The 27,880-nt window shown below is 41.9% G+C and overlaps 1 protein-coding gene across 1 annotated transcript; it reads left to right on the top strand.

Moving 5' to 3' along the window:
• Positions 1-6,228: 6,228 nt before the first annotated feature.
• Positions 6,229-27,853, top strand: LOC146972608 (cleavage and polyadenylation specificity factor subunit 3-like). Its single transcript, XM_085802655.1, has 13 exons — positions 6,229-6,233; positions 6,953-7,130; positions 12,133-12,222; positions 12,356-12,506; positions 14,155-14,330; positions 14,985-15,143; positions 18,000-18,146; positions 19,219-19,380; positions 19,478-19,586; positions 26,601-26,713; positions 27,259-27,346; positions 27,450-27,516; positions 27,715-27,853. The coding sequence occupies exons 1-13, from the start codon at positions 6,229-6,231 to the stop codon at positions 27,851-27,853; spliced, it is 1,584 nt and encodes a 527-aa protein (XP_085658781.1).
• The last annotated feature ends 27 nt before the right edge of the window (positions 27,854-27,880 follow it).

Here is a 27,880-nt window from a genome sequence, read left to right as displayed (position 1 = left end):
TGCGTTTGTTTTCAACAACGAAGCCGGTGAGAAATCAATCCATGGAGCGGTGGATAAGGTTATTTATCATCTACCATGTTACCATGTGTATATCTGTGTAGTCTTATTGTGGTGTTTCCTCCTGAACGCTAGAGGCGCTATGAGACAGTAGACAGTGCAGGAGTAGAGTAGAGAAGAAGAAGAAGAAGAAGAAGCAACATGCTACCTGTGTATGCTACATGACCTGACGTCCTCCCGGTTTATTGTTTTGTATAAATAAAGTAAGTGAAGTAAAGTACGTCGACGCTTCTCATTACAATATCACATATTGGCGACGAGGATGGCGGCCCTGAACCTGAGCCAGCCGCCGCCTTTTCTACAAAACGTCGGGGAACCACCGGTCCCGTTCAAGGCATGGATCCGGACTTTCGAGAACTATCTGCTCGCCATGTCAGAGTCGGAACTGCCGGAGGCACGTAAGAGAGCGCTGCTTATTCATTGTTTGGGCGCAGAAGGGCAAAGACTATTTTACACGTTGACGGTCGCTGACGACAAGTACGCCACTGCGCTGGAGGCTCTTACGGACTTTTTCACACCGAAAGTGAACGTCGTCGCGGAACGCTACCGGTTCAGACAACGGAGTCAACGCCCAGGTGAGACGACGGACCAGTTCGTTGCTGCGTTGAAGGAACTAGTGACAACATGTCAGTTCGGGAATATGGAGGAGGAGATGATAAGGGACCAAGTCGTTGAAAAGACTAATTCAGCACGCATCAGGGAGCGTTTACTGCTGGAGATACCCCTCACACTCTCCAAAGCGTTGGTCATAGCGCGCCATATTGAGACTGCTGTGTCGGAGGCGAAAGCTATCTGCAAGGGAGCGACAGACAGCGCTGTGCACGCTGTTCACCAAGCACCACAACAACACAAGAAGTTCAAGAAAGACAAAAATAAAACATACTCACCTTCACAGACTGCACAAAGGAAAACATGTTACAGGTGTGGTTCAACTCAACATACTGCTAACTTCCAAGGCTGTCCTGCAAAAGAGGCGCACTGCAACGCCTGCAAGAAAAAAGGACACTTTGCAAAGGTCTGTAGAGGGAGCAAAAATGTAAGTGAGGTGGAAGCTGTCCCAGAAGTGACTATTTTGAATGTGAACACTTGTGGCTCTGGTAGTATAATGTGTACAGTGAAAGTCAGTAGTCATGGGTCAGTAACTCAGGATATTGAGCTAATGCTAGACACAGGTTCAGCAGTGTCCATCCTGCCAGAACAAATGGTCACTGAGTTTTTCCCTGAGACTTCCCTTATGGAACCAAAACTCAAGCTGAAGGATTATGGTGGGAATCCTATAGCTGTGAATGGTTGCTTACAAGCTAATGTAGCATTTGGGGACCTCAGTACTACTACAGTGTTTTACATTGTAAAGAACGGTTCAGCAGTCCTAGGTAGGGACTTATTCTACTCACTACAGATGCAGCTGAAAGACGGTAAAGTCACTGCCAGTACTGGTAATCAGTCAAAAGCTTCAGTAGCAAGTATTGCAGGGGACAAATTAGGCTGTGCTAAAGGATTTGTCCATAGAGTTAATGTACGCCCAGATGTCAAGCCAGTACAACAGAAACTGCGTAGATTACCCTTTTCAGTCAGAGATGCAGTGTCTAAGGAGTTAAAGAAACTCGTAGAACAAGATGTTATAGAGTCAGTTGAGTCATCTGAATGGATCTCACCCATAGTCGTCATTACAAGAAAAGACAGACCAGAACCAAGACTCTGTGTAGATCTAAGAGAGCCTAACAAGTCAGTTGTAATCGACGGCTTTCCACTGCCGCACATGGAGGAAATGTTCACAGAGTTGAGAGGAGCAACGCTGTTTTCCACATTAGACCTCCAGAGCGCCTATCACCAGATGCCGCTACATGAGGATAGCCGCAGCTTGACTACCTTCATTACACACGATGGCTTGTTTCGCTTCAAGCGGGTGCCATTCGGACTGGCATCGGCGCCCAGCTGTTTCCAGCGGATGATGTCGACGATCCTGAAAGGTTTGCCGGGGGTCCAATGTTACCTCGATGACATCATTGTTTCAGGTGCGACAGCTGAGGAACATGACAAAAGACTGACAGCTGTGCTTCGGCGTATACATGATGCAGGGCTGAAGCTGAATCACTCAAAATGCAACTTCAAACAAACAGAACTGTCTTTCTTGGGGCACACGGTGTCAGGTAAAGGACTGCAGCCTGATGCCTCACATGTGACTGCTGTTTCTCAAGCACCTCCACCTACGGACCTGCCCAAATTGAGGTCATTTCTAGGGCTCACGTCATGGTATTCCAAATTCATACCAGACTATGCTGCTGTCGTTGAGCCCCTGAGAGCACTTTTGCGTGGAGCAGAGACATTCACATGGACTCCTGAGGCTCAAAAGAGCTTTGAGACTGTTAAAAGACTTATAGTGAACAGCCCTGCTCTCTCTCTGTTCAATCCGGAGCTGCCCACTGTTGTCACGACGGACGCGTCTGACTATGGACTAGGAGCAGTCCTCACCCAGATACATCAAGATGGTTCTGAAAAAACTGTTGCTTTTGCATCGCGCACGCTCACCCAGGCGGAGAGAAAGTACTCCACGGTTGAAAAGGAGGCCCTGGGGTGTGTGTGGGCAACAGAAAGGTGGAGAACATACTTGTGGGGGAGACATTTCACATTACGCACTGACCACAGCCCGCTCACCACACTTCTAGCTTCAAAAGGTCAAGGACGAGCAGGTATGCGGATAGCCAGGTGGTCATCTAGGATGTTATCATTTAACTATGACATTCAGTACAAACCAGGTCGAGAGAATGTAACAGCGGACTGCTTGTCTCGTCTTCCACTGCCAAGCTCAGAACCTAGCTTGGTAGACGACACTGAGGTGGCACTTACCTCTACACTGACTGCCATCACTGAAACTGACTTTAAAGCTGCATGTGCTTCATGTCCTGTACAGACTCAACTACGTGAACTGCTCACTTCAAGATGGCCAAAGTCAGCAAAAAGCTTGTTGCCAAGCTTACAACCATTCTTCAAACTTCGGCACGAGCTCTCCCTTCAAGATGACTTGGTGGTGCGTGGCACACACAGACTCTTAGTACCGGACAGTCTCCAACCAAAACTGATCTCCCTGGCACACGACACACACCAGGGAATTGTGAGAACAAAGCAGAGGCTCAGAGAAGCTTATTGGTGGCCAAGCATGGATGCCCAGGTCGAGGCAGCCATAAAAGCATGCATTACATGCCAATCACATGACAAGTCTGCAGTCACCCACACTACTCCACTACAGCCTGTGCCATACCCAGAAGGAGCATGGGAAAAAGTAGCTATTGATGTGGTAGGGCCCTTTGATAAGGCACCTATAGACTGTCGGTTTGCAATTACACTTATTGACTATCATAGCAAGTGGCCCGAGCTAACCTTTGTTCCACATGTCACTTCACGTACTGTTATTCAGTTTTTGTCTGCAGTTTTCAGCAGAGAAGGAGACCCCAAGGAGCTGGTTTCAGACAACGGCTCTCAATTTGTGTCACGGGAGTTTGAAACGTTTCTCTATGACAGAGGCATTGTGCACAGAAAGTCTTCAGTCTACTATCCGAGGGCGAACGGAGAGATTGAGCGTTTTAATCGCAGCTTGAAGGATAGTTTGCAGACGGCCTCACTGGAAGGAAAGCCATGGAAAGAGTTCACAAGGGAATTCCTACATGTCTATCGTGCAACTCCCCACTCTACAACTCAGCGCTCACCAGCTGAACTGTTGCATGGTCGACCCATGCGTACTAAACTTCATGTGGCCGGACGTCCACTTCCAGCAAACAAAACACTGTCTTCAAAACAGGTTGCTCTCAGAGTGAGAGAAACACAGAAGAAAAGCAAGGCTTACACAGACCGCAAGCGAGGGGCTACAGCTGTGTTCTTCAGATGTGGGTCATATGTCCGGGTGAAGAAACCTGGCATTCTTCCTAAAACCCAGTGCAAGTTTTCCAAACCACTCAGAGTGATGGAGAAAAGAGGACAGTATACCTACTTGCTGTCGGATGGAAGATGCTGGAACGCATCTTACCTTGCACCGGTTTCTCTTCCAGCACAGGAGGGTGACAGTGAGCTGTTGCCTCTGGACTTTGTGAATACACCATCAGATACACCACAACCAGAGACATCCACACCACAGGCCAGGCCAGTCAGGCTTAGAAGAGTGCCTGAGTGGACTAAGGACTTTGTTTGTTGAATGAAGTCTGGAAATATCTGAATGCACTTGATAATGTTCTGTTTTCAATGAGTAAGAATGTAACTGTTACTAATGAATCCATTGTTCTTTATGCAGGAGTTGAAATGTGGATACACTGTTAATTTTGTGTGTAACTGAGTGTAAAATAAGTCATAATATAAGGAAAGAAAAGTTTGTTATAAAAATAATCTTATAGATGTGTTATACATGTCATGTTACGAGTCAGAGTAGGAAAGAAAAACGGTTTCATCTGAAATGTGAAAGCTATTGTTCATATAGACAATGTTTGCTTATTAAGGGGGATATGTGGTGTTTCCTCCTGAACGCTAGAGGCGCTATGAGACAGTAGACAGTGCAGGAGTAGAGTAGAGAAGAAGAAGAAGAAGAAGAAGCAACATGCTACCTGTGTATGCTACATGACCTGACGTCCTCCCGGTTTATTGTTTTGTATAAATAAAGTAAGTGAAGTAAAGTACGTCGACGCTTCTCATTACAATATCACACTTATCTGTCATAAACAAGAGATTACGGGTTACGTTTGTGTGGCGGTGCCGCAGAGACGAGAGCTGGGACACCGGGTCGGAGGCTCTGATCTTACAAGGTTGGTTTTCAGCCAAGAGACGCTAGGTGGAAGGCAGAGAGCCTCCATTCTCCCAGGTAATGATTCGTATCAGACATATTTCCTCCTTTTGCTGCAATTTCATTACATTAATTGTGAAAAACAAGTAATTGTGACATCCCTAAAATACACACAATCAGATACTCACACTGGGGAAGAACAGAGACTTTGTGGTTTGCTCGTATTGTTTATCCAGCTTCTTGTCCTGAGAGAAGAAGATAAAGAAACTTTATTAATCCTGAAGGAGGTTGTTCACAGAAGAAAAGACAAAAGACAAGAGTAAACTAAACTAATCTCTGCACATCTTATAAAATATATATTTAAATGACTGTCCACCTGATCTATACAGACTAAAGACAGGAAAGACTTTATCATCTTCAGATTCTGTCTGTAGCACCTTAATCCCTTAATACTCATGAAAATACAGTCGTAATACATCTCTGTAACGCGTCAGTCAGACAGTGTGACTGACAGTGTGTAGTTTAGTTCCTGACAGAGACAGAACGGAGCGACTCACCACACAGTGGACCAGGATGCTGATAGGAACCCAGAAGAGCAGAGAGAACGCCACCACCGACCCCACGATGTTGTCGGCCAGAAACTTCCCAAACGTGTTGATGTCCAGTTTGTCGATGAAGTCCCACAGACGCTCCACCACGTCCTGCACCTGCTTCATGCACTTCCCCTGCAGGAGACACACACACACACACACACACACACACATTGACACATCCTGCTCGTCTTCACTCACTGGGTCTCATTCATGAAACGTGAGTAAATCTGTGTGTAGATTTGCACATAAAAGCTCACTCTACTAAAACTCTACTCCGGATTCATGAACGGTGCCGGAAACTCAGATTTGATCGTAAACACGTGTGTAACTTCATGAATGCCAACCCATCATAAACTAACAACACACCCCCGGTGATCAGCAATTAGCATAGATCTCCATACATGAATAGCCATATAAGGAGATCCTGACCACCATATTAGGAGGTAGGTGCATCCTGTTCACCTGCGGCCATGACGCAAACGAGGAAAGAGGGAGAGAGAGAAAAAAAGAGAGATCACGGATCAAAGTCATTTTGGGTGAAGTGGAGTCCAGAAAAATATGTAATTATTTTCTGTTAGTAGTGGTGTGACTGGGACAGGTCAAAGGCTGGAGGGAAGAAACAGATGTAGTGAATTAAGTAGGCCTATCCTTGGTTGATTAAAGAACCGTTTAAGAAGTAAGGCCAGAATAGTTCGATATGAAACATGAAAAAAAATAAAAATAAAAATACACACAACTCCAGAGCTACAGCAGCGATGGGAGGAGGAGTCTCTTCACAGCCTCAGCTGTAGAGGAACATGGTTGGATCAACACATGAAGTTATATAGGCAGGTTATATTGTTACAGAAGCACCAGCCGTCTGTCTCAGCTCCATCCAAACCGGTGCCGACTGCGCTGCTGCGCAGGGTGAAGTGTGCGTCCACCGAGCGTATTGTAGCAACACAAATACGTTTTTTCCGGTTTTATATCAGATTATTATCATCATAAAATGGAGCCTTGCCGTGTTTGTGCGTGTCCGATCCCTAAAACGTCTTTCTCTCCAAATATTTGTAATTGTTTGTCATGTTTAAATTACGTGTTTCAAAGGCGTCGGCGTATTTTGAACATGAGAGAGAGTAATACGGATTAAAATTGTAATTTTCAACAGTGACGAGCAGTATTTATTTGCATTCCTACATTTACACAAGCGCTACACACAGTCCGGAGCAGGTGTAGATTTTGTGAGTAGCTACGAAAAAATCAGCACTACTAAAAGATTGATGAATGCGGAAATCCACGTAAATTTGCGCTGCTCAGGGTAGGTGCTGTTCCATTCATGTTTATAGTATCTGGACCCTCACAGACTCTCACACTCAGTCACTTTACAGCTGACAAAGAGAGAGGGAGTGATGCTGCCTGTCGCTCAGGTGGAGCTGTGACGGAGCTGTGTGTTGATGCTGTGTGTGTGCGTGTGTGTGTGTGTGTGTGTGTGTGTGTGTGTGTGTGTGTGTGTGTGTGTGTGTGTGTGTGTGTGTGTGTGTGTGTGTGTGTGTGACAGTAACATCTCGGCAGACGACATGCTCTACACGGAGACGGACCTGGAGGACAGCATGGAGAAGATCGAGACCATCAACTTCCACGAGGTGAAGGAAGTGGCCGGCATCAAGTTCTGGTGTTACCACGCCGGACACGTGCTGGGCGCCGCCATGTTCATGATCGAGATCGCCGGCGTCAAGGTAACGGACGCTCACCGCCACTCACATGACTCAGCTGTTCAACCCTCTGTTGGTGTTTTGTTTTTTGCTTTTTTACTTTATTTTGCAAATAAATCGATGTACAAACCAATAAGGCAAATAGTAAACTTGTAAATATAAATAAATACAAAACATAAGATATAAGAGCATGAAATAAAATAAACAAACATCAAATAAACAAGACAAAGAAAAGAAAGTATGTACAGTAAAGTAAATAAATTAGAAAAATTAAACATTTCAATCAATAATCGATGTGACCAGATCAATAAACTGAGTCTGACAAACAGGAAATCAGAAGTAAGGCTTCTAAAACATGCAGCATCCCTTCAAAATAAAAGCATGGAAATACAAATCCTTTTAAAAAAAGAAACTGTTTTTAACACCGTGTTGTCCTGCACTTTATCGTCATCATGTCTAAATGGAAGCGCATATTGATAAGTAATTTCATCAACTCACAAAAAATATTTCCCAGAATGCACCTCTTCACCTAAACTTCATTATCACATAATATCACATTATGCAAATTATAAACATATGAATCGCAGTGATTCACTCTCTCTGCTGCGACAAAGAACAGATGTTATTATGATTTATTTATCTTAGTTGGAGCAGAAACAGTGAAGATTAAAACGCAGCTGTGTTTTGATTAAAAAGTGATTGATTGAAAATCCTAATCAATAATCACAGACTTCAGGCTCCAGAGTCAATTTCTCTTCATTTGATGAGCAAAATAAACTGTTTAAAGACGTCGCCTCGGGCTTTAAGTTGAAGGATGGTTTTATAATTTTAACATTTTGTTGAATAATCCAATTAATAATAAACAAATGTATACTTTTAGATCATTTTATTCATTTGTATGTTGTGTTAATCCTATATATGCTGGTGTTGATGTATAATTTATTCAAATATCATGACAAGGAGAGTTTGAAGGTGATCCGTGACTAAATCTGAAGTTAATTCCCATCTACTGATTACCTTGTTTTAACCAGTCAACAGGCCTCCTGAGGTGTGTGTATATTAACCTACACCTGAAATACACAGCATCATAAAATATGCATGCACTTAAACTTTTATATGAAATAACAGGGTATCCACGGGGTCTTAAAAAGTCTAAAATTTGAAAATCTAAATTTTAGGCCTTAAAATGTCTTAAATTTGTTGAATTATTGTGTTCAAGTCTTAAATAATTTTAGACAGGTCTTAAATTTTCTTATGCCCACCATGGACGAGCATTTCACTCGCATTTGCCCCTAAAAAAAAATACATGTGTGAACCAGGAAAATCACAAAAAGAAAGAGCACAACCTGCGATTGGTCAAAAACTACAAATCCCACAATTCTCTGGCCTCAACAATAACAGTAGTTAGTGTAAGTAAGGGAGAGTGGAGCTGTCGGTGAAAAGAGGAAACAACGCCACGTCTGGTCCTGTTCTATGTTGTTCGTTCACACCGTCACCGTTTATTCGTTACGTCCGCGGTGTAAAAGGCCGTGACGCAAAGACGCGATTAGGCGCGAGACGCGATTAGGCGCGCGACGCGGTAGACGCGACTTTTTTTTTTTTGCGACGCAATACACCCGATTTGTTTTGGGCGACGGGACCTTCGCGTCTTCGTCTATTTCATCGTGTTTGGTGGGAAGACCCACAAGGGGCTTCCCACCAAACACGAGGAACGCTTTTTTTTCGCTCGAGTTGTGACGCGCGACCAAACGCGAGATACGCGGTTTGACGCTCTTTTTGACTCGTGTCAAAAAAAAATTCACGAGCCCGCCAACAACTTTTTTTTTTTTTCAAAGCAGGTTCAACTGGACTTAGTTATTTGTCTAGGAAGACGTTTCACCTTCATCCAAGAGGCTTCATCAGTTCATGTAGCATCTGACCAGGCTGGGACTGGTCCAACTAACTGGTCTGGAGACTCAGTATAAGTCCAGTTGCTTTCGATTTAACCTCCTTTGAAATACTATGACCTGGACAAATGAGAATATGCACAGGCCTACAACAACATTTCTGCTCTCATCGACCATGGTTGAGGTCACAACGCTGCTCTGTAGCTGCTCTGGAAGTCCGAGACACTGAGGCCAAACGCCGCCGTCGCTTCTGATCCATGTCGGCGAGTTCCGGGCTGATGAGCTACAGAGACTTTAGAGTCAAAGGAGCAGTGCGTCGCTGTGTCGGACTGTTTGGATTTAATGAAGAAGCTGCACAGAGTCAGGTGAGCAGAAGCTGCCCCCCCCCCCCCCCCCCTCACCGTGGAGCCGCTGCTGTCTCACAGCCGCCACCGACCCCTAGAATAAAACACCACCGACCCCTAGCGTGACGCACAGTATACTGTTATGAGACACATTATGCATCCCAACTGTCTTTTTTTTTAGAGGATTTTTTTTTTTTAACCAAGAATGCGAAAAATCATGATCCAGGGGCCAAAATTCGAAACAAATATATTTTTAATCATAATTCTCATTATTCTCCTGATGTCGGTTTAATGTAAACAGATTGAGCTGATACGCGAGAGTAATGTGACAGCGGGGCAGTGCTGCAGCTGCTGTGCTGTGATGGACCTGATCAGACTGGTGGTGGTCCACAGTGAATCAGTCCCAGATCCTCCACCGTCAGCAGATCCCCCGAAAGCCCCCGCAAATAATACATCGACAAGAAGTTAAGTGGCAAGTTGCACCTTTTCGTCGGCTTATTATTTGCGGATTTTTTTTTTATAGCCTATATAACGTCACTGCAACATGCGGCTCTCAGTGCTTGTCGGTGTTGTGTCTATAAATTGTGAAATAACTTTTCCTCAATAGAAATATGAGACGTGGTCGATAGGTTTCATTCATCCATGTTTTGGCAGACAATACAAATAACCAATGATAATGAGATTTCCACCGCGTCGAACCAATCATGTGGCTGGAATAGAGCCAGTCAACAGTAACATGTGCATTTGTTTGGGTTGCTGCAGATGTGCACATCAGCTGACACCGCCAGAGAGAGACACATAACAGCCGCTTCAAGGAGACTAGCGGACTTTTTTTTTTTTTTAATAGCCTCTTCATTCATCTTGGGCGGGGGGCGGTGCGCCGTCTTATAATGTTACAGAAAACCCTGCATTATGTTTTTTACAACTCGTGTTCCTACACTATAGAGACAACTTGCTGTTGGCTCTATATTTCAAGAAACTTGTTTTCTGTTTAAAAGGCACAATTCACCCATCTTTTAACCGGGTAGTTACGTCTCCAGTCTGTCGAGCGGGCGAGCGCACAGCTGATGTGCTTCCATGACAACAGACGCACGGATTCAGTGTGGACAGAGAGCGTCAGATGTGACGCGATTGTCGGACGCTCGTTCGCGTCGCATCCAGTTAGGACACGGTGTGAGCAGCCACATCCACTGCGCTCTGGATCAGCTGATCGGTGCTCAGGTGACGTTAGATCTTCACTTTTTTAAACTCATACAAAGTGCAGCCAAACAGCAGGCTGAAGAGAGAGGACCAGCAGCAGCAGCAGCAGCTCTGACAGCTCCTCTGTGGCGCTGCAGACAGGCTGCAGGTGAGCTGGCCTGAGAGCAGAGTGCCGTCTCTTTTTTTTTTTTTTTTTTTAGCAGCCTTTGTTACAGATAGGCTACATGTCCATGTGCATGTGCATGAGAACTGATTTTGAATCGAAGAGACACCCAAATATTCACATCCTTCAGTCCAGGCTTTTGAAAAGAGAGTAGCCTATAAAATCAGCTTCATGTAGCAGTTAACTTTAAAATGGTTCGAATATATTGCTGCTGAATAAATCTGAAACATGTGATGTGCATTTTTTGGGGGGAAATATGGCTTCTGATATAATAGTCTGTAGACATCATCATCATTCAATGTTTTCACATGGTCTGGTGTTAATAAAGCAAACTAAAAATCGCAAAAAGAAAATCAAGAATCGGTTGAATCGAAAATCGATTTTGAATCGAATCGTGACCCTAAAAGTCGGAATCGAATCGTGAGCCACCCAAAGATTCACATCCCTAGTACAGAGACCTGCCACAGTGTCATGGTGCATTAATATAAACTTCAACCTCAGAGCTGTCAGTCCTCAGACTGTCCTGACTGTCCCTGAACATCACACAGGGATGCAAACAGCGCGCCGTAAAGCGAAACTCGCTTTTTTCATGACCAATTAGGTGACTTGTGTGAATCGTTCAGATCCGAAGAGTTTTTGTTTTGAGGGGGGGGGGGGGTCTCAGCGTCTCAGCTGGGGTCAGTAAAATGTTTTTCTAACAGGCTGACAGTGACAATCACGTGAGGCGAACTCATTCATGGTCTCTGATTATACTGATAACAGCCGTCCTCCAATGTAGACGCGCGACATGCACCCACGTTACCCAAAGCGGTGACGCCGTTTTTTCCCCCCGTGCACGTCCGCGGCGCACAGCTCCACGGACATGCACGGTTCCCTACGTTGCTGTGTCAGGCAGGTGTTTCCATGGAGCTCTGCCCCGTTTCAGAGGTGAAGGAAGCCCTGAGTGGAAAGACGTCGCCTCCGCCATGTAGAATGTGTTCAATTAAAGTGAAACTAACACATTATATAGGCCTATATGTCCATTACACACCGAATGGGATGTTAAATCCCATGTCTTTATTTATTCAGTTTATTTTAATAGTAATAATTATGACTAACATTCAGTGAAGACCTAAAAATCAGTATCTCCAAAATTGAAATATTGCAATGGTTTTTATTTTTTTAAAGCATTTTTAATATAGAAATGTTGGCCTTCTGAAAACTGTCCATCTATATGCACTCAATACTTGGTTGGGGTTGAACTACTGGAAATTGACTTTTCTGTGATATTGTTAATGGTGAGCCCCCCCCCCCCCCCGCCAGACAATACCTCTCTTTTTTGGTCCTGACCCGTTTGCATCCCTGTGTGTGTGTGTGTGTGTGTGTGTGTGTGTGTGTGTGTGTGTGTGTGTGTGTGTGTGTGTGTGTGTGTGTGTGTGTGTGTGTGTGTGTAGTTGTTGTACACAGGAGACTTCTCCCGTCAGGAGGACAGACACTTGATGGCGGCGGAGATCCCCAGCGTCAAACCAGACATCCTCATCACCGTGAGTGGAGCCGTTCAACCTGTTCAATCTTTATTTAAACACAGAGCACAGACACTTAACATTGAACCTGTGTGTGTTTGTGTGTGTGTGTGTGTGTGTGTGTGTGTTTGTTGTGTGTGTGTGTGTGTGTCAGGAGTCGACCTACGGGACTCACATCCACGAGAAGCGGGAGGAGCGAGAGGCTCGGTTCTGCAACACGGTCCACGACATCGTCAACAGAGAAGGTCGATGTCTGATCCCCGTGTTCGCTCTGGGCCGAGCGCAGGAGCTGCTGCTCATCCTCGGTGAGACCACGGCAACAACGACGCCATGACGACGCACGGCGACCTAAGAGTGGCGCTTTCCCTTCAGCTGAGGAAAAAATAAATTCAGGCTTCAAGTTTTATTTACAAGATTAAACTAAGGGACGTGTTTCTGTCTATGGATCACACAGAAACATTTTCATTCACCATACACACTCGTTAAAGCCCCAGTGTGTAACTTATTTGGCTTTTTAGTAGCAAAAATCTAATATTGCTTTCATAAATACGTATTTCACTGAAGTCGAATCACACCCGCATACAAATGAAAGCTTTCTGGTACCTTAGAATGAGTTGTTACAAGTCGTTACAAACACATAAGTGGGCGACGCACCGAACCGAGGCGGCCATGTTGCATCGTGACCGTAGGTAACCACGGAAACTCAGCAGAGCTGTCGGCTCGGCCTGTTAAAACTGTCACCACTGTGCAGGGCTGTTGTTAGGAATTCTGGGCCCCCTTAAAGAATACTAAAGTGGGCCCCTCCCCCTAACTTTTCCAGTTTTTTTTCTTAGACTACGTATGTATTATCATTTTTTATTTAGCCTAGTAGCCTACCTTGTTTTGATGCTAATGCAACATTACACTGCAAAAACCCAAGTATCTTACCAAGAATATTTGTCTTATTTCTAGTCAAAATGTAATTTCTAGTCAAAACAAATATCATTATACCTAAAATAAGACTCAGAATATTAAAAGTAGCTTGTTTTTAGACACTTTTTACTTCTTTCAAGCATATTTTCACTTGGAATAAGTAGAAAAAATCTGATAGTGGAACAAGTTTTTCTTCCTTATTACAAGCACAAAAAACTTGCTTTCACTGGCAGATTTTTCTACTTATTTCAAGTGAAAATTAGTTTGAAACAAGTGAAAATTATCTAAAAACAAGTTAATTTTTAGGTTATGAGTCTTATTTTAAGTGGAAAGAGATTAGCTTTGACTAGAAATGAGACATTTGGACAAGAAATAAGACAAATATTCTTGGAAAGATGTTGAGTTTTTACAGTGTACTATGAGTATTAGTCAGGGTCTTACACAGAATAAATCAGTCATACAAAGATTATTCTACTGGGGTTTTTTATGGGGCCCCACTGGGCGTTGGGCCCCTAGAATTATCATCACCTTTCTACCCTATACAACGGCCCTGCCACTGTGTAGTGTGAGGAAGGACGGAGGCACTGGTGTTGCATTCAGGTGCAGTCAGGCAGACGGCCGTCGGCAAACCAACCGGATGTCATTTTACTCGACGAGAGAAAGCCGGTAAAACGTGGGTCGGGTAAACAATACGACATCACCATGACAACATATTGCTACGCCTGTATTGTTTTGCCTCGTGCTGGCGGACCACTTGTTTACATAGACGCTTGTTTATCCTGATACATGCAGCGTCTGTTGTCTGTCTGACGTCTGCCCGATTTCACCTGAATGCAACATAAAGAATACGTTCAGATATGCAACCGCACCGCTAGATGGGGGGAATTCCTACATACTATACCTTTAAAGAGGAACTATGCAAGATTTTTACCTTAAAGGGATAGTTCAACATTTTGGCAAATTGCTCCATTGCCATAATCCCTATAGTCATAGCAGTAGGTTCGTTAACTTTATTTGTGTGTGTGTGTGTGTGTGGACCAGACGAGTACTGGCAGAACCACCCGGAGCTCCACGACATCCCGATCTTCTACGCTTCGTCTCTGGCCAGGAAGTGCATGGCCGTGTACCAGACCTACATCAACGCCATGAACGACAAGATCCGCAAGGCCATCAACATCAACAACCCCTTCGTCTTCAAGCACATCAGCAACCTGAAGGTTTGTTTTGTTTTGTTTTTGTTTTTACTTTTCTGTCCTGTTTTATTGTGTCGTCAGGTTTGTTCTGTCCTTTGTTTTCTGTTTTGTCTGTTTTGGTCAGTGTATTGTCAGTGTATACATTGTGTATGCTTAGGGTTGCAAAGGGGCGGAAAATTTCCAGTTTTTTATTCCAAATTGGAAAATATCCATGGGAATTATGGGAAATTATGGGAATTTATGGGGATTAACTGGAAATTTGGGGTAATTTAAACAAACTGTATCATATCCAAACATAAATGTAAATATTTTGTTTTGTCATAAGCAGACATCCATGCAAAATAACAATACAATTAAAAAACATGACATTTCCACAGATTTATTTGTGAGTAGAACTTTATCAAGTTTTAATTCTTGTATGAACAATCAGCTATTTTACTGAACAACAAAAACATGAATATTGAGTAAAATATTACTAATTGCTTATTAAGGGCCAACCTTCAATTTTGTAAATTTCGGATTTATTCCCGTTTATTCCCATAGAAAGTTTCCGATATTACCCGATACCCGATATTTTGCAACCCTATGTATGCTATTGCCTGTTTCCATTGTCGTTGTCGTTTGTTTTCTGACGTGTGTGTGTGTGTGTGTGTGTGTGTGTGTGTGTGTGTGTGTCAGAGCATGGACCACTTCGACGACATCAGGCCCAGCGTGGTGATGGCGTCGCCCGGCATGATGCAGAGCGGTTTGTCCCGGGAGCTGTTTGAGAGCTGGTGCACGGACAAGAGGAACGGCGTCATCATCGCCGGCTACTGCGTGGAGGGGACGCTCGCCAAGGTGGGAAGGAATCGAACCTGCGACACCTCGGGTCCCTTCTGCAGTTTTTAAAAAAAATTATTATCACCGGAAGTGAAACGTTTCCTCCACTGGTTTTTAGAAATGTCACAGGGTATCCGCGGATCCTTAAAAAGTCTTAAAAAGTCTTAAATTCATGTATCTAAAAATAAGGCCTTAAAAAGTATTAAATTTATCAGAAATTTCTAAGATGGTCTTAAATACAGTAGTCAAGGGTCTTAAATTCATGGATTAAAGTTCTCCGTCGCCACGACGGATTTCCGTCAATGGGAAAAATGAGGGGGGGAAAAAGGCTACACGTGTTTTTGTTGTGGTTTACTAATGCTGCTCTCGGTAATTTCTCCCGCTAATTAGTGAAGGAAAAAAAAGTAATATTGTGGGGGATATTTTTCATTCTATCTGGCAACCCTGGCCTGCCTGCGCGTATGAGCAGAGAACTTCTAATATTGTCAATAGACTGGCTCTGGTATGAGCCCGGTAACGTGACAGTCTTTCTGGAGGCAGTGATACGCCAAATCGCGTTGGGTCTCCTGCCGTCGTTGACGTTGGACCGAGCGGACCTGTTGGTCCGAGTGGCCGCGGTCCGAGCGGACTTGGCGGCGCGCATTCGGTTTCGTTGTTTGTTTGTTTTTTCGTGAATGTCCGCGGCGCACCGCTGCATGGACAACTTATCAGAAAGCAAACATTTCCATATTAAAAATGCTTTTTTAAACTTTTTTCTATACATTTTGTCTACATTTATTCTAATTCATTGAGATGCACCTGTATGCCCTCCTACAGTGGTTTGGTCATTGTTGGTCTGGTACTCATTTCAATACTCTGCTAATTTTTCCATTGTCCTTGAGTAAAAGTTGTGTGAGTGATTTCAGTGTCAGTCGCGTGCAGACTCCTTCCTTTCTTCCTTGGTGCTTTTTCTAGTTTTGTATTGATTATCAGTTTGTTTATTAATAACAGACAATAAGTAAACTTGACTGATTGTCATTGAGGTTGTAGTACAGTGGGATCCCCAACCATTGCTTAGCCTATATTTATAGGATTTTTTTTTTTTTTTTGGTCTTAAATTTCATTCAAGGTGGCATTAAAAAGGTCTTAAAAAGTCTTAAATTTGACTTGCTGAAACCTGCAGATACCCTGTGTCAGGTCTGTGTTCACTTTTGGAGACAAGTTAAGAACAACAGAGAGTGAGAGAGTGAAATAAAACAAACAATCACAGCAATAAATAAAAATAGACAATAACAGCTGTAAAATTAGTTTGTCTGCCCCAAATGCATCTTTCTTTATTCATAACTTCTCCTTTAATCGGTATCTTACAGTTTGGTGATAATAACTGCGATGGCAAGAACAACAACACAAATAACTCTGACTGAGAACAGTGTAATTGCTGAAACAAGATCTTTTACAGTGTGTGTATCTGAATAAAATAAGACTCTTATTTAAATTATATTATTGATCGGCATCGATAGATATTCCCAGTATTGGATCAGTCCGGTCAGTTTTATTGATAATGTTGAGTTTAATGTGGCTGCGTAACAAGAATCTGAATCTGTGACATACGCCTGTGTTAACGACATAGGACCGATCAGAAGAGTGTGTCGTGTTGCGTTCAAGTGCTGCTGGGATTTAACTTTTAATAATATATTTATATTATTTTAAATGATTAAACTTTTCACACAGGTTATTTAATGTACTGTGTGTGTGTGTGTGTATGTTGAATTGAATTGAATTGAAATTTGTTTATTTCGGTCATACAACACCAACATCAAAATCGACCATTTTGTGTGAACAGTTTAGCCAAAACATATTATACACAATTGCAACCACACACACACACACAAAAAAAAGAAAATATCATACAGTGACCGAAAAGGGAATAGGCTGAAGCCCAAGGCTTATATTTGCCTATCCTTTACACTCTATGAAATTAAATTACCTAGAATGTCAGCAGTCCACAATAATAAGATGAAAATAATCATTACTGTATTTTATAATTTTTCATTATTTCACATTTCAAGGCTTTCTTTAAACTCAACAAAGAACTACATGTCTTCAACTCATCACTGAGCTTATTCCACATTTTAACTCCTAAGACTGAAACGCATTTGTATTTTATATTAGTTCTCACTTTACACATTTCAAAAATCAATAATCCTCTTAAATTATAGTTTCCTTTTCTTAATTTAAATAACTGAAGGATACAAGCTGGAAGGCTGTTGTTCTTTACTCGAAAAATGATTTCCATTGTCTTTAGGAACACAATATCTGAAAATTTTAATGCATTAGATCTTAAAAATAGTGGGTTGGTAGGTTCACAATAGCACTCTTTGTTTATTATTCTAATAACTCTTTTTTGAAGCTTGATTATAGGGTCTATGTTTGTTTTATAAACATTTCCCCAAACTTCAACGCAGTATGTCAAATATGGAAATATAAGAAAATAATATAAAATATGCAGACATTTCTTATTCAACATGTCCCTTGTTTTATAAAGAATGGCAATGGATTTGGATATTTTTCCCTTGATATATTCTATATGAGGCTTCCAACACAGTTTATGATCAATAATTACTCCCAAAAACTTAGTTTCATATACTCTATCGATTTCCACTTGATTTAATTTTAATTTTACTTCACAATTGGTCCTAGCACCGCTAAACACCATACATTTTGTTTCTTTTCATTTAATGATAACTTATTAATATCAAACCATTTTTTTAGCTGAAACAACTCTACTTCTACTGTCCTCAGCACTTCCTTCAAATCCTCCCCTGAACAATATACATTAGTGTCATTACATACATTAGTGTATGTGTGTAATATGTGTGTGTATGTGTGTTGCAGCACATCATGACGGAGCCTGATGAGATCGCCACCATGTCGGGACAGAAGCTTCCTCTCAAGATGTCGGTCGACTACATCTCCTTCTCCGCTCACACCGACTACCAGCAGACCAGCGAGTTCATCCGGGCGCTCAAACCGCCGCACGTGGTAAAAACAACACACACACACAGACACACACACTATTTAAATCCACACTATTTAATTAAATCCACAAAGCGATGTTCCTGGATCCTTTGGGTTTATTGCGACACACTAACAGGCAAAAAACACTGTTTTTTCATGCACTGATCAATTTTGAGATTTTGGGATATTTTTCTCTCAGAAAAGTGGAAAGAAATGGTAGAAAATCCACATTAAGGTTTTTTATTTTACTTCATTTTGTCTCTTTCATCAGTAGATTTCTCCTAAATTCACCAAAAGTTATGTCAGGTATCACTGTAAAGCTCTCTCTCTCCTGAACAATTATGTGGATCCAAAAATTGTCATTTCCTCCGTATCCGCAGTCAATCGTAAAAGTGCGATTCACATTAATGATCTATGGAATTTTACAGTACAAGTCTTTAAAGGCCGTTTTCTCAAAATGAGTTTTTCCTCAGACTCTGGACCCGAAATCTCCACTTCAGCAGCACCTACAGACACCTAACCTTCCAGTTTTATTCCTGTCTATATTCTGAAGGTTTTTACAGAGGGGATTGTTAATATATCATCCACAGCCTGATTTATACAACATTTTACTCCTAAAAACATGGCGATATTTGAATTTTTAGGGCTGGTGACAGTATTTTCTCATTTACAGAGTGATAAAGAGAGATATCCAAAATCCTCCTCTGTAAAAACTTCTGACTCTAATATGTCAACAAAATAAAACAAGAATTTTGAAAGTAGCTTTATCTGTTGTTCAGATTTCTGTTCTGGAAATGTATGCAAATTAGCGCATATTTCATCAGATATTGCCTCATTTACATATTTAAACATAAAACTTGACAAAACTTGTAATACAAAAAATATTTGTCTTAATGTGAGTGATAAACTTGGGAAGTTTCATGGTGAAATCTGTTAGTTTAAATTTCTACCCTATTCACCTGTAGTGTCCCACCTTAATGCAGTTTGTGTGTGTGTGTGTGTGTGTGTGTGTGTGTGTCTGTGTGTGTGTGTGTGTGTGTGTGTGTGTGTGTGTGTGTGTGTGTGTGTGTGTGTGTGTGTGTGTGTGTGTGTGCAGATTCTGGTGCACGGCGAGCAGAACGAGATGGCCCGGCTGAAGGCGGCTCTGATCCGAGAGTACGAAGACAACGACGAGGTTCACATCGAAGTCCACAACCCGCGAAACACTGAAGCCGTGACGCTGAACTTCAGAGGAGAGAAACTGGCCAAGGTGTGTGTGTGTCTGTGTGTGTGTTGTTGTTGTGTTGTTGTATTGGTGTGGGCCGTGTTGTTAACTCCCAGCATGCTTTGCTCTGCTCCGCTGTGCTGTGCTGCAGGTGATGGGCGTGCTGGCGGATGAGAAGTGCTCTCAGGGTCAGAGAGTCTCCGGGATCCTGGTGAAGAGAAACTTCAGTTACCACATCCTGACGCCGTCCGACCTCTCCAGTCAGTCTGTGTGTGTGTGTGTGTGTCTGTGTGTGTGTCTGTGAGACTGTGTGTGTGTGTGTGTCTGTGAGACTGTGTGTGTGTGTGTGTGTGTGTGTGTGTGTGTGTGTATTGTCAAACACTTATTATAATTGATGAATGTTTAATGTTATTGATCCGTCATCAAATGTTTCAAGCTGCTTCTGTCACAGAAAGCAAACCTCAACATCTGGACTGATTGGTTGGTTGGTTGGTTGATAGAAAGAAAGAAAGAAAGAAAGAAAGAAGTAAGGAAGGAAAGAAAGAAAGAAAGAAAGAGTGAAGGAAAGAAAGAAAAAGAGAGAAAGAGGTGGAAAGAAAGACAATAGCTGGGTTTCCATCCAAGTCGTATCGAATTTAAAAGCGGATTTTGTGAAAATGCGCAAAAAGCAAAGCGAATTTATGCCCGTTTCCATTCATTAGTGTTTTGCGATTAGGAGGAGTGCACCGTGAGATTACGTCATAAGAGAGCGTGAATGTATCCAACAGTTGACACTCAGCTGACACTCAACATCATGGACAATTTACGTACTTTCCGGACTATAGACGCACCTGTATAATCCGCACCAGCTACATTTTAAAAGAAAATACATATATAGGCCGCACTTTAATATAAGCTGCAGGTTTTCATGTTGTAACATGAGATATTTACACAGAAAGACAGTAGGAACTGTGACAGTCTGCTCGCTTTTCCGCTGTTTTGGTTATGCTCCTCTCCTCCATGTGCATCTGTTTACATACGAAGCCGGTGAAAAATCAATAAGTTACATAACGATGTTACGGCGTGTGTTTGTGTCGTCTTAACCGTCATAAACAAAAGATTATGGGTTACGGAGCGCGTTTGTGTTGCGGTGCAGAGAGGAGAGCTGGGAGACCAAAAACTCGCATTTCCTTTATTTGATACGTTGACAAATCCCCCCCCTCCACGCGTATAAACTTTTATGCGCATTTACTGCCTTTATTCGAATTTCTGGCGTTTCCATTCAAGTATTTATGCGCATTTTCACAAAATGCGCATAAGAAAAGGTGGATGGAAACCCAACTAATGAAAGATTGAAAGAAAATGCAAGAAAGGAAGACCAAGAAAATAATAATCAGAAGGAAAGAAACGAAGAAAAAAGAAAGAGGGAAGATAAAGAAAGAGAGAAAGAAAAGAAACAGGAAAAAAGGAAGATCAAGAAAGAAATAATCAAAAGGAAAGAAAATAGAGAGAAAGAAAAGAAACAAAAAGGGCAAAGAAAGAAAAAGATAGTAGGAAGAAAAAAGAAAGAAGAAATACTTAAGAAAAAAAGAGGGAAGGAAATGAAGAAAAAGAGAGAAAGAGGAGGAAAGAAAGACAATGAAAGATTGAAAGAAAACACAAGAAAAATAATCAGAAGGAAAGAAACAAAGAAAAAAGAGAGAAAGAAAAAAAAACAAAAAAGGCAAAGAAAGAAAAACATAGTAGGAAGAAAAAAGACGAGCAGAAAGAGAGAAGAAATACTTAGAAATACAGAAGAGAGAGAAGTGACAAAAAAGTAAAGAAAAAGAAAGACAGAGTGAAGAAAAGGATGAAGACAGAAAGAGAAGTAGAGACATGAACGATGGAGTGACTAACAGAGTTCAAGGTCAAGGTCAAGTTTATTTATATAGCACCTTGAACCAAAGTGCTTTACAGTTAAAACAATTTCAATTACAGTTTAAACATCAGATAAAAACACAATAATAAAAGCACAATAAATAAAATAAACATTGGATAAAACATTGGATAAAAGCACAACATACAATAAAACTGTAATGATAAAACAATCGGTCAAGGGTTAAAAGCCCGGGAGAAGAGGTGGGTTTTCAATAGAGATTTAAAATGTACTAAGTTTGGAGCTGTTCTGATTGGGAATGGCAGGCTATTCCAGAGTTTAGGAGCGGCGACTGCAAAAGCTCGATCGCCTCTTGTTTTTAATCTTGACTTTGGTGTGCTGAGGAGGAATTGGTCAGCTGACCGTGATGTTCTGCTTAGAGTGTGGGGAACAAGCAGGTCACTTAAATAAAGGGGAGCCAAGCCATTCATGGCTTTAAAGGTCAACAATAAAATTTTAAAATTTATCCTCTGGCAAACAGGAAGCCAGTGGAGAGACCTCAACACTGGGGTTATATGCTCGGTTTTCCTAGTACTTGTTAAAAGGCGAGCGGCCGCATTTTGGACTAGCTGGAGACGCTGGATAGAGGACTGGTCTAGGCCCACATACAGAGCATTGCAGTAGTCCAGCCGGTTGGTAATAAAAGCATGCACCACTTTTTCTAAGTCGCCCGGGGGAATGTAGGCTTTTATTTTGCTTATTAATCTCAATTGAAAGAAGCTTGAGCTGACCACAGATGAAATTTGTTTTCTAAATTTAAAAGAGTTATCGAGGTGCACTCCAAGACTTTTCACAGAGTTACGTGTATTTGAGGAGATTGGCCCGAGGATGGGTTCATCCCCCAATGACAGCGGGGAGCCAAACACAATGAATTCAGTCTTGCTCTCATTTAGTTTTAAAAAGTTTGATGACAGCCACAACTTGACTTCATTCAGACAATCAAGCAGAGGTTGCAATGCACCTTTGCTTTTAATTTTAACGGGCATGTATATCTGAACATCATCAGCAAAGCAATGGAACGAGACATTATGCTTTTTAAATATAGAACCTAGGGGCAACATATATAATGAAAATAGGGTGGGGCCCAGAACCGAACCCTGGGGGACACCACATACGAGCGGGGCATGTCCAGATGAGTAATCTCCCAGGCGAATTGAAAAAGTCCTGTCCGTCAGGTAGGAGTTGAACCATTTCAGAGCAGAGCCCCTGATCCCAACATAACTCTCCAGGCGGGACAGGAGGATATTGTGGTCGACTGTGTCGAAAGCAGCCGTTAAGTCGAGAAGAACAAGGACTGCCGAGTGACCAGAGTCGACTGCTAAGATCAGGTCATTAAAAATCTTTAAAAGAGCTGTCTCAGTACTATGAAGCTGTTTAAAACCAGATTGAAATTTTTCATGGATACCATGTTGATCTAAAAAATCTTGAAGCTGTGATAAAACAACTTTCTCTAGGACTTTGGACAGAAAGGGCAGTTTGGAAATGGGCCTAAAGTTAGAGAGTACAGTGGGATTGAGATTTTTGTTTTTTAACAGTGGTTCTACAACAGCATGTTTAAAGTGAGCAGGAACACAACCAGATACAAGACACGTATTTATCAATGAGAGGATTGATGTCCCCACTGTGTCGAAAACCTCCTTCAACAGGCGAGAGGGAATGTTATCAGAAGGGCAGTTAGTAGGGCGGAGATGGTGGACAACTTCTTGTAGAGCTGCCAGTGAGATTGGCTCAAAATGATCCAACACTGCTGGGCACATAGATACAATATGAGGGTCAAGATCACTGGAACTGGTCAACAAAGATCTGAGGACAGATATTTTCTCAGCAAAAAATCTTAAAAATCTATCACAGAGGATGGGCGAAGGTGTGACTATGACTGCGTCGCACGGATTGGCCAAAGAATTAAAGGCACTGAACAATACCTGTGGCCTATGACAGTTTTTTGAGATTAATTGAGATTAATTGAGACTCCTCCTCTCCTTCCTCCTCCTCCTCCCTCCTCTTCCTCCCTCCTCCTCCTCCTCTTCCTCCTCCTCCTCCTCTCCTTCCTCCCCCTTCCTCTTCCTCCCTCCTCCTCTCCTCCTCCTCCTCCTCCCTCCTCCTCCCCCTCTCTTCCTCCTCCTCCTCTCCTCCTCCTCCTCCTCCTCCTCCTCCTCCTGCAGTAGCATAGATATACAGTATATATACTGACTAGATGCCGCGTTCTGCTTCTCAGCGTACGTCAACACGGCCGCCATCTTGGTCCGGGGTTCTGACCATAGACATAATATACGTCTGACCAGCAGTCAGACCGGTCAGACCCTTGTAGAACTAAGTTCAGTGTGTTTATGCATGTGGGTGTGTGTCTGAGTATGTAAGTTGAAGAGTTCCAGTCCTTGAACTCGCGTGTTCGTTTGATGAAGTACGCAGGAGACGTTCAGTTACAACATTTTAGATATTTATTTATAAAAGAATCAACTAGGAAAAGAGATTGTGTACAGAGCTCCGGACCAGACTAAGTTTCCCTGACCAACATGCCGCAGCAGCATCAGTTCACGAAGTCTGATGCTGTCTACTGTCCCTGTCCGGTTTTATAGTTACTGATTACACAAATGCAAGATATGATGTAATTGATGTAATGTGCATCCTCATTGGCTGGAGTCCGTACGCCATGACCTCGTGTCTGACCCCAATCTCATGCTTGGTGCTGATTAGGGATGGGAATCGAAAACCGGTTCCTCTTCGGAACCGGTTCCAACTTGGATCAATTCCTGGAATCGTGTGCGTGTCTGCTTTAACGATTCCCTTATCGATTCCGTTTGGTTCAGAAACTCGCGCATTAATTGATTAATGACGTTACGTAACGTTCCGTTAAAATCAATCTTCATTATAAATGAGGATGCTTAGTGTTTATATCCACGTGTCACCGTTTGTTCTCCCAAAATAAAGTTAGTGGCGTGTCTGCGTGGAGCGGAGCTGCTGACAGATGCAGCTGACAGTGACGTTTCTTCATCACTAACCTGTGAGCCAGAGCCTCCCTCCGGTCCTCCCTCCCTCACGCCGTGAGGACAGGTCAACGTCTCCTGAACAGGCTACATGTCTATTCTTTGTGTTTTTCTCTCTTCATTTCCAACCACCTCGTTTCAGGTTTTGCTCGTAGCCAGGTGAAACGGTAGCTGCGCCCTGTGTCTTTTCTCTCGCGCGCTCTCTCTCTTTCGCTCGCTCACTCGCTCCGCATAAAAACGAACGTTATGAAAACAATAACTAGTGAGAAGATACAGATGCATAAAAACTATGTAATGGAAACATTGTTAAATTCCTCCTGTGAGCACAGCTGCCCCACAGCCACAGTGGTCTATAGTGTTAACCTGTCCAGGCAGGTCGGTCCTGTCAACTTTTTTAATGTCAGAGCCATTAATGCAGTGTTTTCAACCTTGGGGTTGGGACCCCATGTGGGGTCGCCTGGAATTCAAATGGGATCGCCTTAAATGTCTAGTAATTGATTAAAAATAAATAAATAAATAAATAAACTAATTATTTTTCACAATCTTAAACAACTATATTCTTGATAATTATAGATTATTGTGATGTTATATATCAAAGTGCCCATAAATCAGACCTTGCCTCACTCAACATAGCCTATAACAGACTCTGTAGATTTGTCCTTGGATGTCCTTTTCTTACTCATCACTGCACAATGTACACTAGACTCAACTGGCCAACATTGAACATGAGAAGACACATGCACTGGTTACAGCTGATATACAAATGTATTTATTTTAATTACCCATCCTATCTACAGCAGTATCTTATACCATATACAACAAGTTATCATATCAGACATTCATCGCAGCCCTTTTTTTCTGTTCCCAATGTCATTAAATCATTTGGTAGAAGAGCTTTTATGTTTAAAGCACCTGCAGATTGGAACAACCTTCCTGCTAATATCAGATCCAGTTCCTCTCTTGGTATTTTCAAGCATGCTTTGTCTTCTCATCTCATGGTGACCTGTTCCTGTTCTCACTGAAGACGCATTTCTGATTTGTTGATCTGTTACTTATCATTATATACTGTCTTTTTAGTCCCAGTGTTGACCTTTGTGGCCCTACTATGGTTGTTTTGTTTTGTCCCAATGTAGTTACAATAACTGTGGTTTGTCCTTGTTTGTACTATTGTTCTTGTCTTTTGGTTTGCTTGTTTTGTTTGTTTATTTGTCTGTTTGTTTTTCTATATTGTTGAGAACATGTTTGTCTGTTGAATCTATGTTTGTCTATATGTTTGGACCCCCTCGAAAACGAGATGATACATCTCAAGGGGTTTTATCCAAATAAACAAATTTCAATATATTCACTTTCTTGAATAAATCAAGATAAAATAAAATGCAGCATATACAAATATCTGAGCTTGCTCATCTTGAATGAGGGTCACCAGAAATTTGTGATGTCAAAAGGGGTCATGAGCCAAAAAAGGTTGGGAACCACTGCATTAATGCAAACAAACCCATTTCTCTTTTATTCCCTCACCCAATGAGAATCGATAAGAGAATCGATAAGGAATCGAATCGATAAGCAATATCGATAATGGAATCGGAATCGCTAAATTCTTATCAATACCCATCCCTAGTGCTGATCAGCTGTTGATAGCTCCTATTAAACAAGGGACAAGAGAAAGAGAAAAGGACAAGACACGCAACCCCCTGCATTTGTCAGCCTTCCCCTGTGTCAGCTGACTATCACAGTTACACTAGGTACGAAGACCAGATATCCCAATTGTTTATCAAACAACCAGTACACTCAGTCCCTGTGTGTAACTGCTACTTCCCCTGTCATGTGTAGGCTATGTCATTCTCTGGGCTGTAAGAGCAAAACACAGTAATTACAACAATTATAGAAAAGTTGATTACATGCTTCATTATTAAACTGATTGTCACGAGCTTATCATATGTCTAAGGCAAATGTCAATATCCCAAACATTATAGCAATATACGATTTTGGGGTAAATATCACAACAAAGTGTATGTTTAATACATAAAAAAAAAATTATAAAGATTTTTTGTTGTTGTTGTATCATAAACATATGTCTGACATTTATAATAAACCAAACGGCTTGAAAATCGGTTGAATATTTGGTGAGTTATGGCGATTTTAATGGTTGATAGACGTCTGCCTCTGTTGATTGATGCAGTAAGTAGACACGGCTTCCCCCTGACCAAGATGGCCGCCGCGTTGACGCATTCCACTCAATAGAGTTGCCTAGGAACGCGGCATCTAGTCAGTATATATATATATATATATGCTGCAGTAGAAGCTGTAACTTCCTGTTTCCTCTGTGTGTGTGTGTGTGTGTGTGTGTGTGTGTGTGTGTGTGTGTGTGTGTGTGTGTGTGTGTGTGTGTGTGTGTGTGTGTGTGTGTGTTTCAGGCGACGTGGAGCAGGTCGAGGGGACGGAGAAAATCACGGTGAAGATCTTTAAGAGCATCACGCTGGTTCACGAGGCCGGGATGGTCGTACTGGAGGTCGGACACTCGAACGCAACACGACACTTTTTACACTCATCATCCACCACATGTCGCCTGAAGTGGCTAAAACTCACCTGTTTATCAAAACTTTATTAACTCTGAGCACACGAACACGTCTGTTTTTATTTAAACCAGTTTATAAACATTAAATATACAGTTTATGACATGGTTATGTAGCTGCAGTCAGGTTTTATTAATGCTCAGTATTTGTTCTACATGTTTATTTCAAACTATTTTGTATATTTTATCATTTTATTTATGTTTTTAGACACAGATCTCACTCAGACCTGGTTACAGATACATTATTAGCCAGTTAATACATTCATTACACAGATATATACAATAATTATGACAATTTTTTATTTTTATCACACTTTTTCAAACACTACAAAAATCTCAACACAAATAAAACAGAGAAGAATGTAAAAACAACAGACAATTGAAGTAAAAAACTCGATAAACTAATTGATGCAGCAATAAAATTTATAAATCAATAAATAACTGAAATAAAATTATTAATAATGAAAATGTTCTCGTCTCAGTGGGTCGCCAACCCGCTCAACGACATGTACGCAGACGCCGTCACCACGGTGATCCTGGAGGTCCAGTCCAACCCCACCGCCCAGAAATGTCAGTGAACGCATCACGAGGGAATTTATTTTAATTTCACTGATGAACAGAAACTTTACTGACGCTTGTTTGTTTGTTTGTTTTTTTTGTTTGTTTGTTTCAGTCCACGAGGGCAGGAAGGAAACGTTCGACATGGAGCTGTTCGTCGAGCGACTGGAGCTGATGCTGCAGTGAGTCTGAACACCTGTAGCTACACCTCGAAAATGGTTTTAATGGTTAAAATATCTGACAAAACTGTAGAATCTGACACTTTTTAAGTTAAAATTAAACCTAATTGATCCAAATATAAGAGAATAAAACTTTTAAATGAAGGTAGAGATTAAATATTTTCTGTTTTCACCTGGTAAAATGTTTTTTTTCTGTTTCAGCGACATGTTCGGGGACGACTGCGTGAATTTCAAAGACAGTAAAAGCCTGAGTGTGACGGTGGACGGAGTCACGGCGTGCATCGACCCAGAGACCAGAGTGAGTCCAGCTTCTGACATCTATTCTATACACAAACATTAAAGGGATAGTTCAATATTTTGGCAAATT

Source organism: Trachurus japonicus, chromosome 16, assembly GCF_045865225.1.
Source record: "Trachurus japonicus isolate A0001 chromosome 16, Traja_1.0".
NCBI lineage: Eukaryota > Metazoa > Chordata > Actinopteri > Carangiformes > Carangidae > Trachurus > Trachurus japonicus.
Note: the sequence above shows the minus strand (reverse complement) of the source record. Positions and strands in the feature narration are given on the sequence as shown.

Bases quoted from the DNA above. Each gene is read 5' to 3' on its own strand.
- LOC146972608 (XM_085802655.1), top strand. The intron at 19,587-26,600 runs GTCAGTCTGTGT...TGTGTGTGTGTG, and splicing joins GACGCCGTCCGACCTCTCCA to TGTGTGTGTGTGTTTCAGGC. The intron at 27,347-27,449 runs GTCAGTGAACGC...TGTTTGTTTCAG, and splicing joins CAACCCCACCGCCCAGAAAT to TCCACGAGGGCAGGAAGGAA.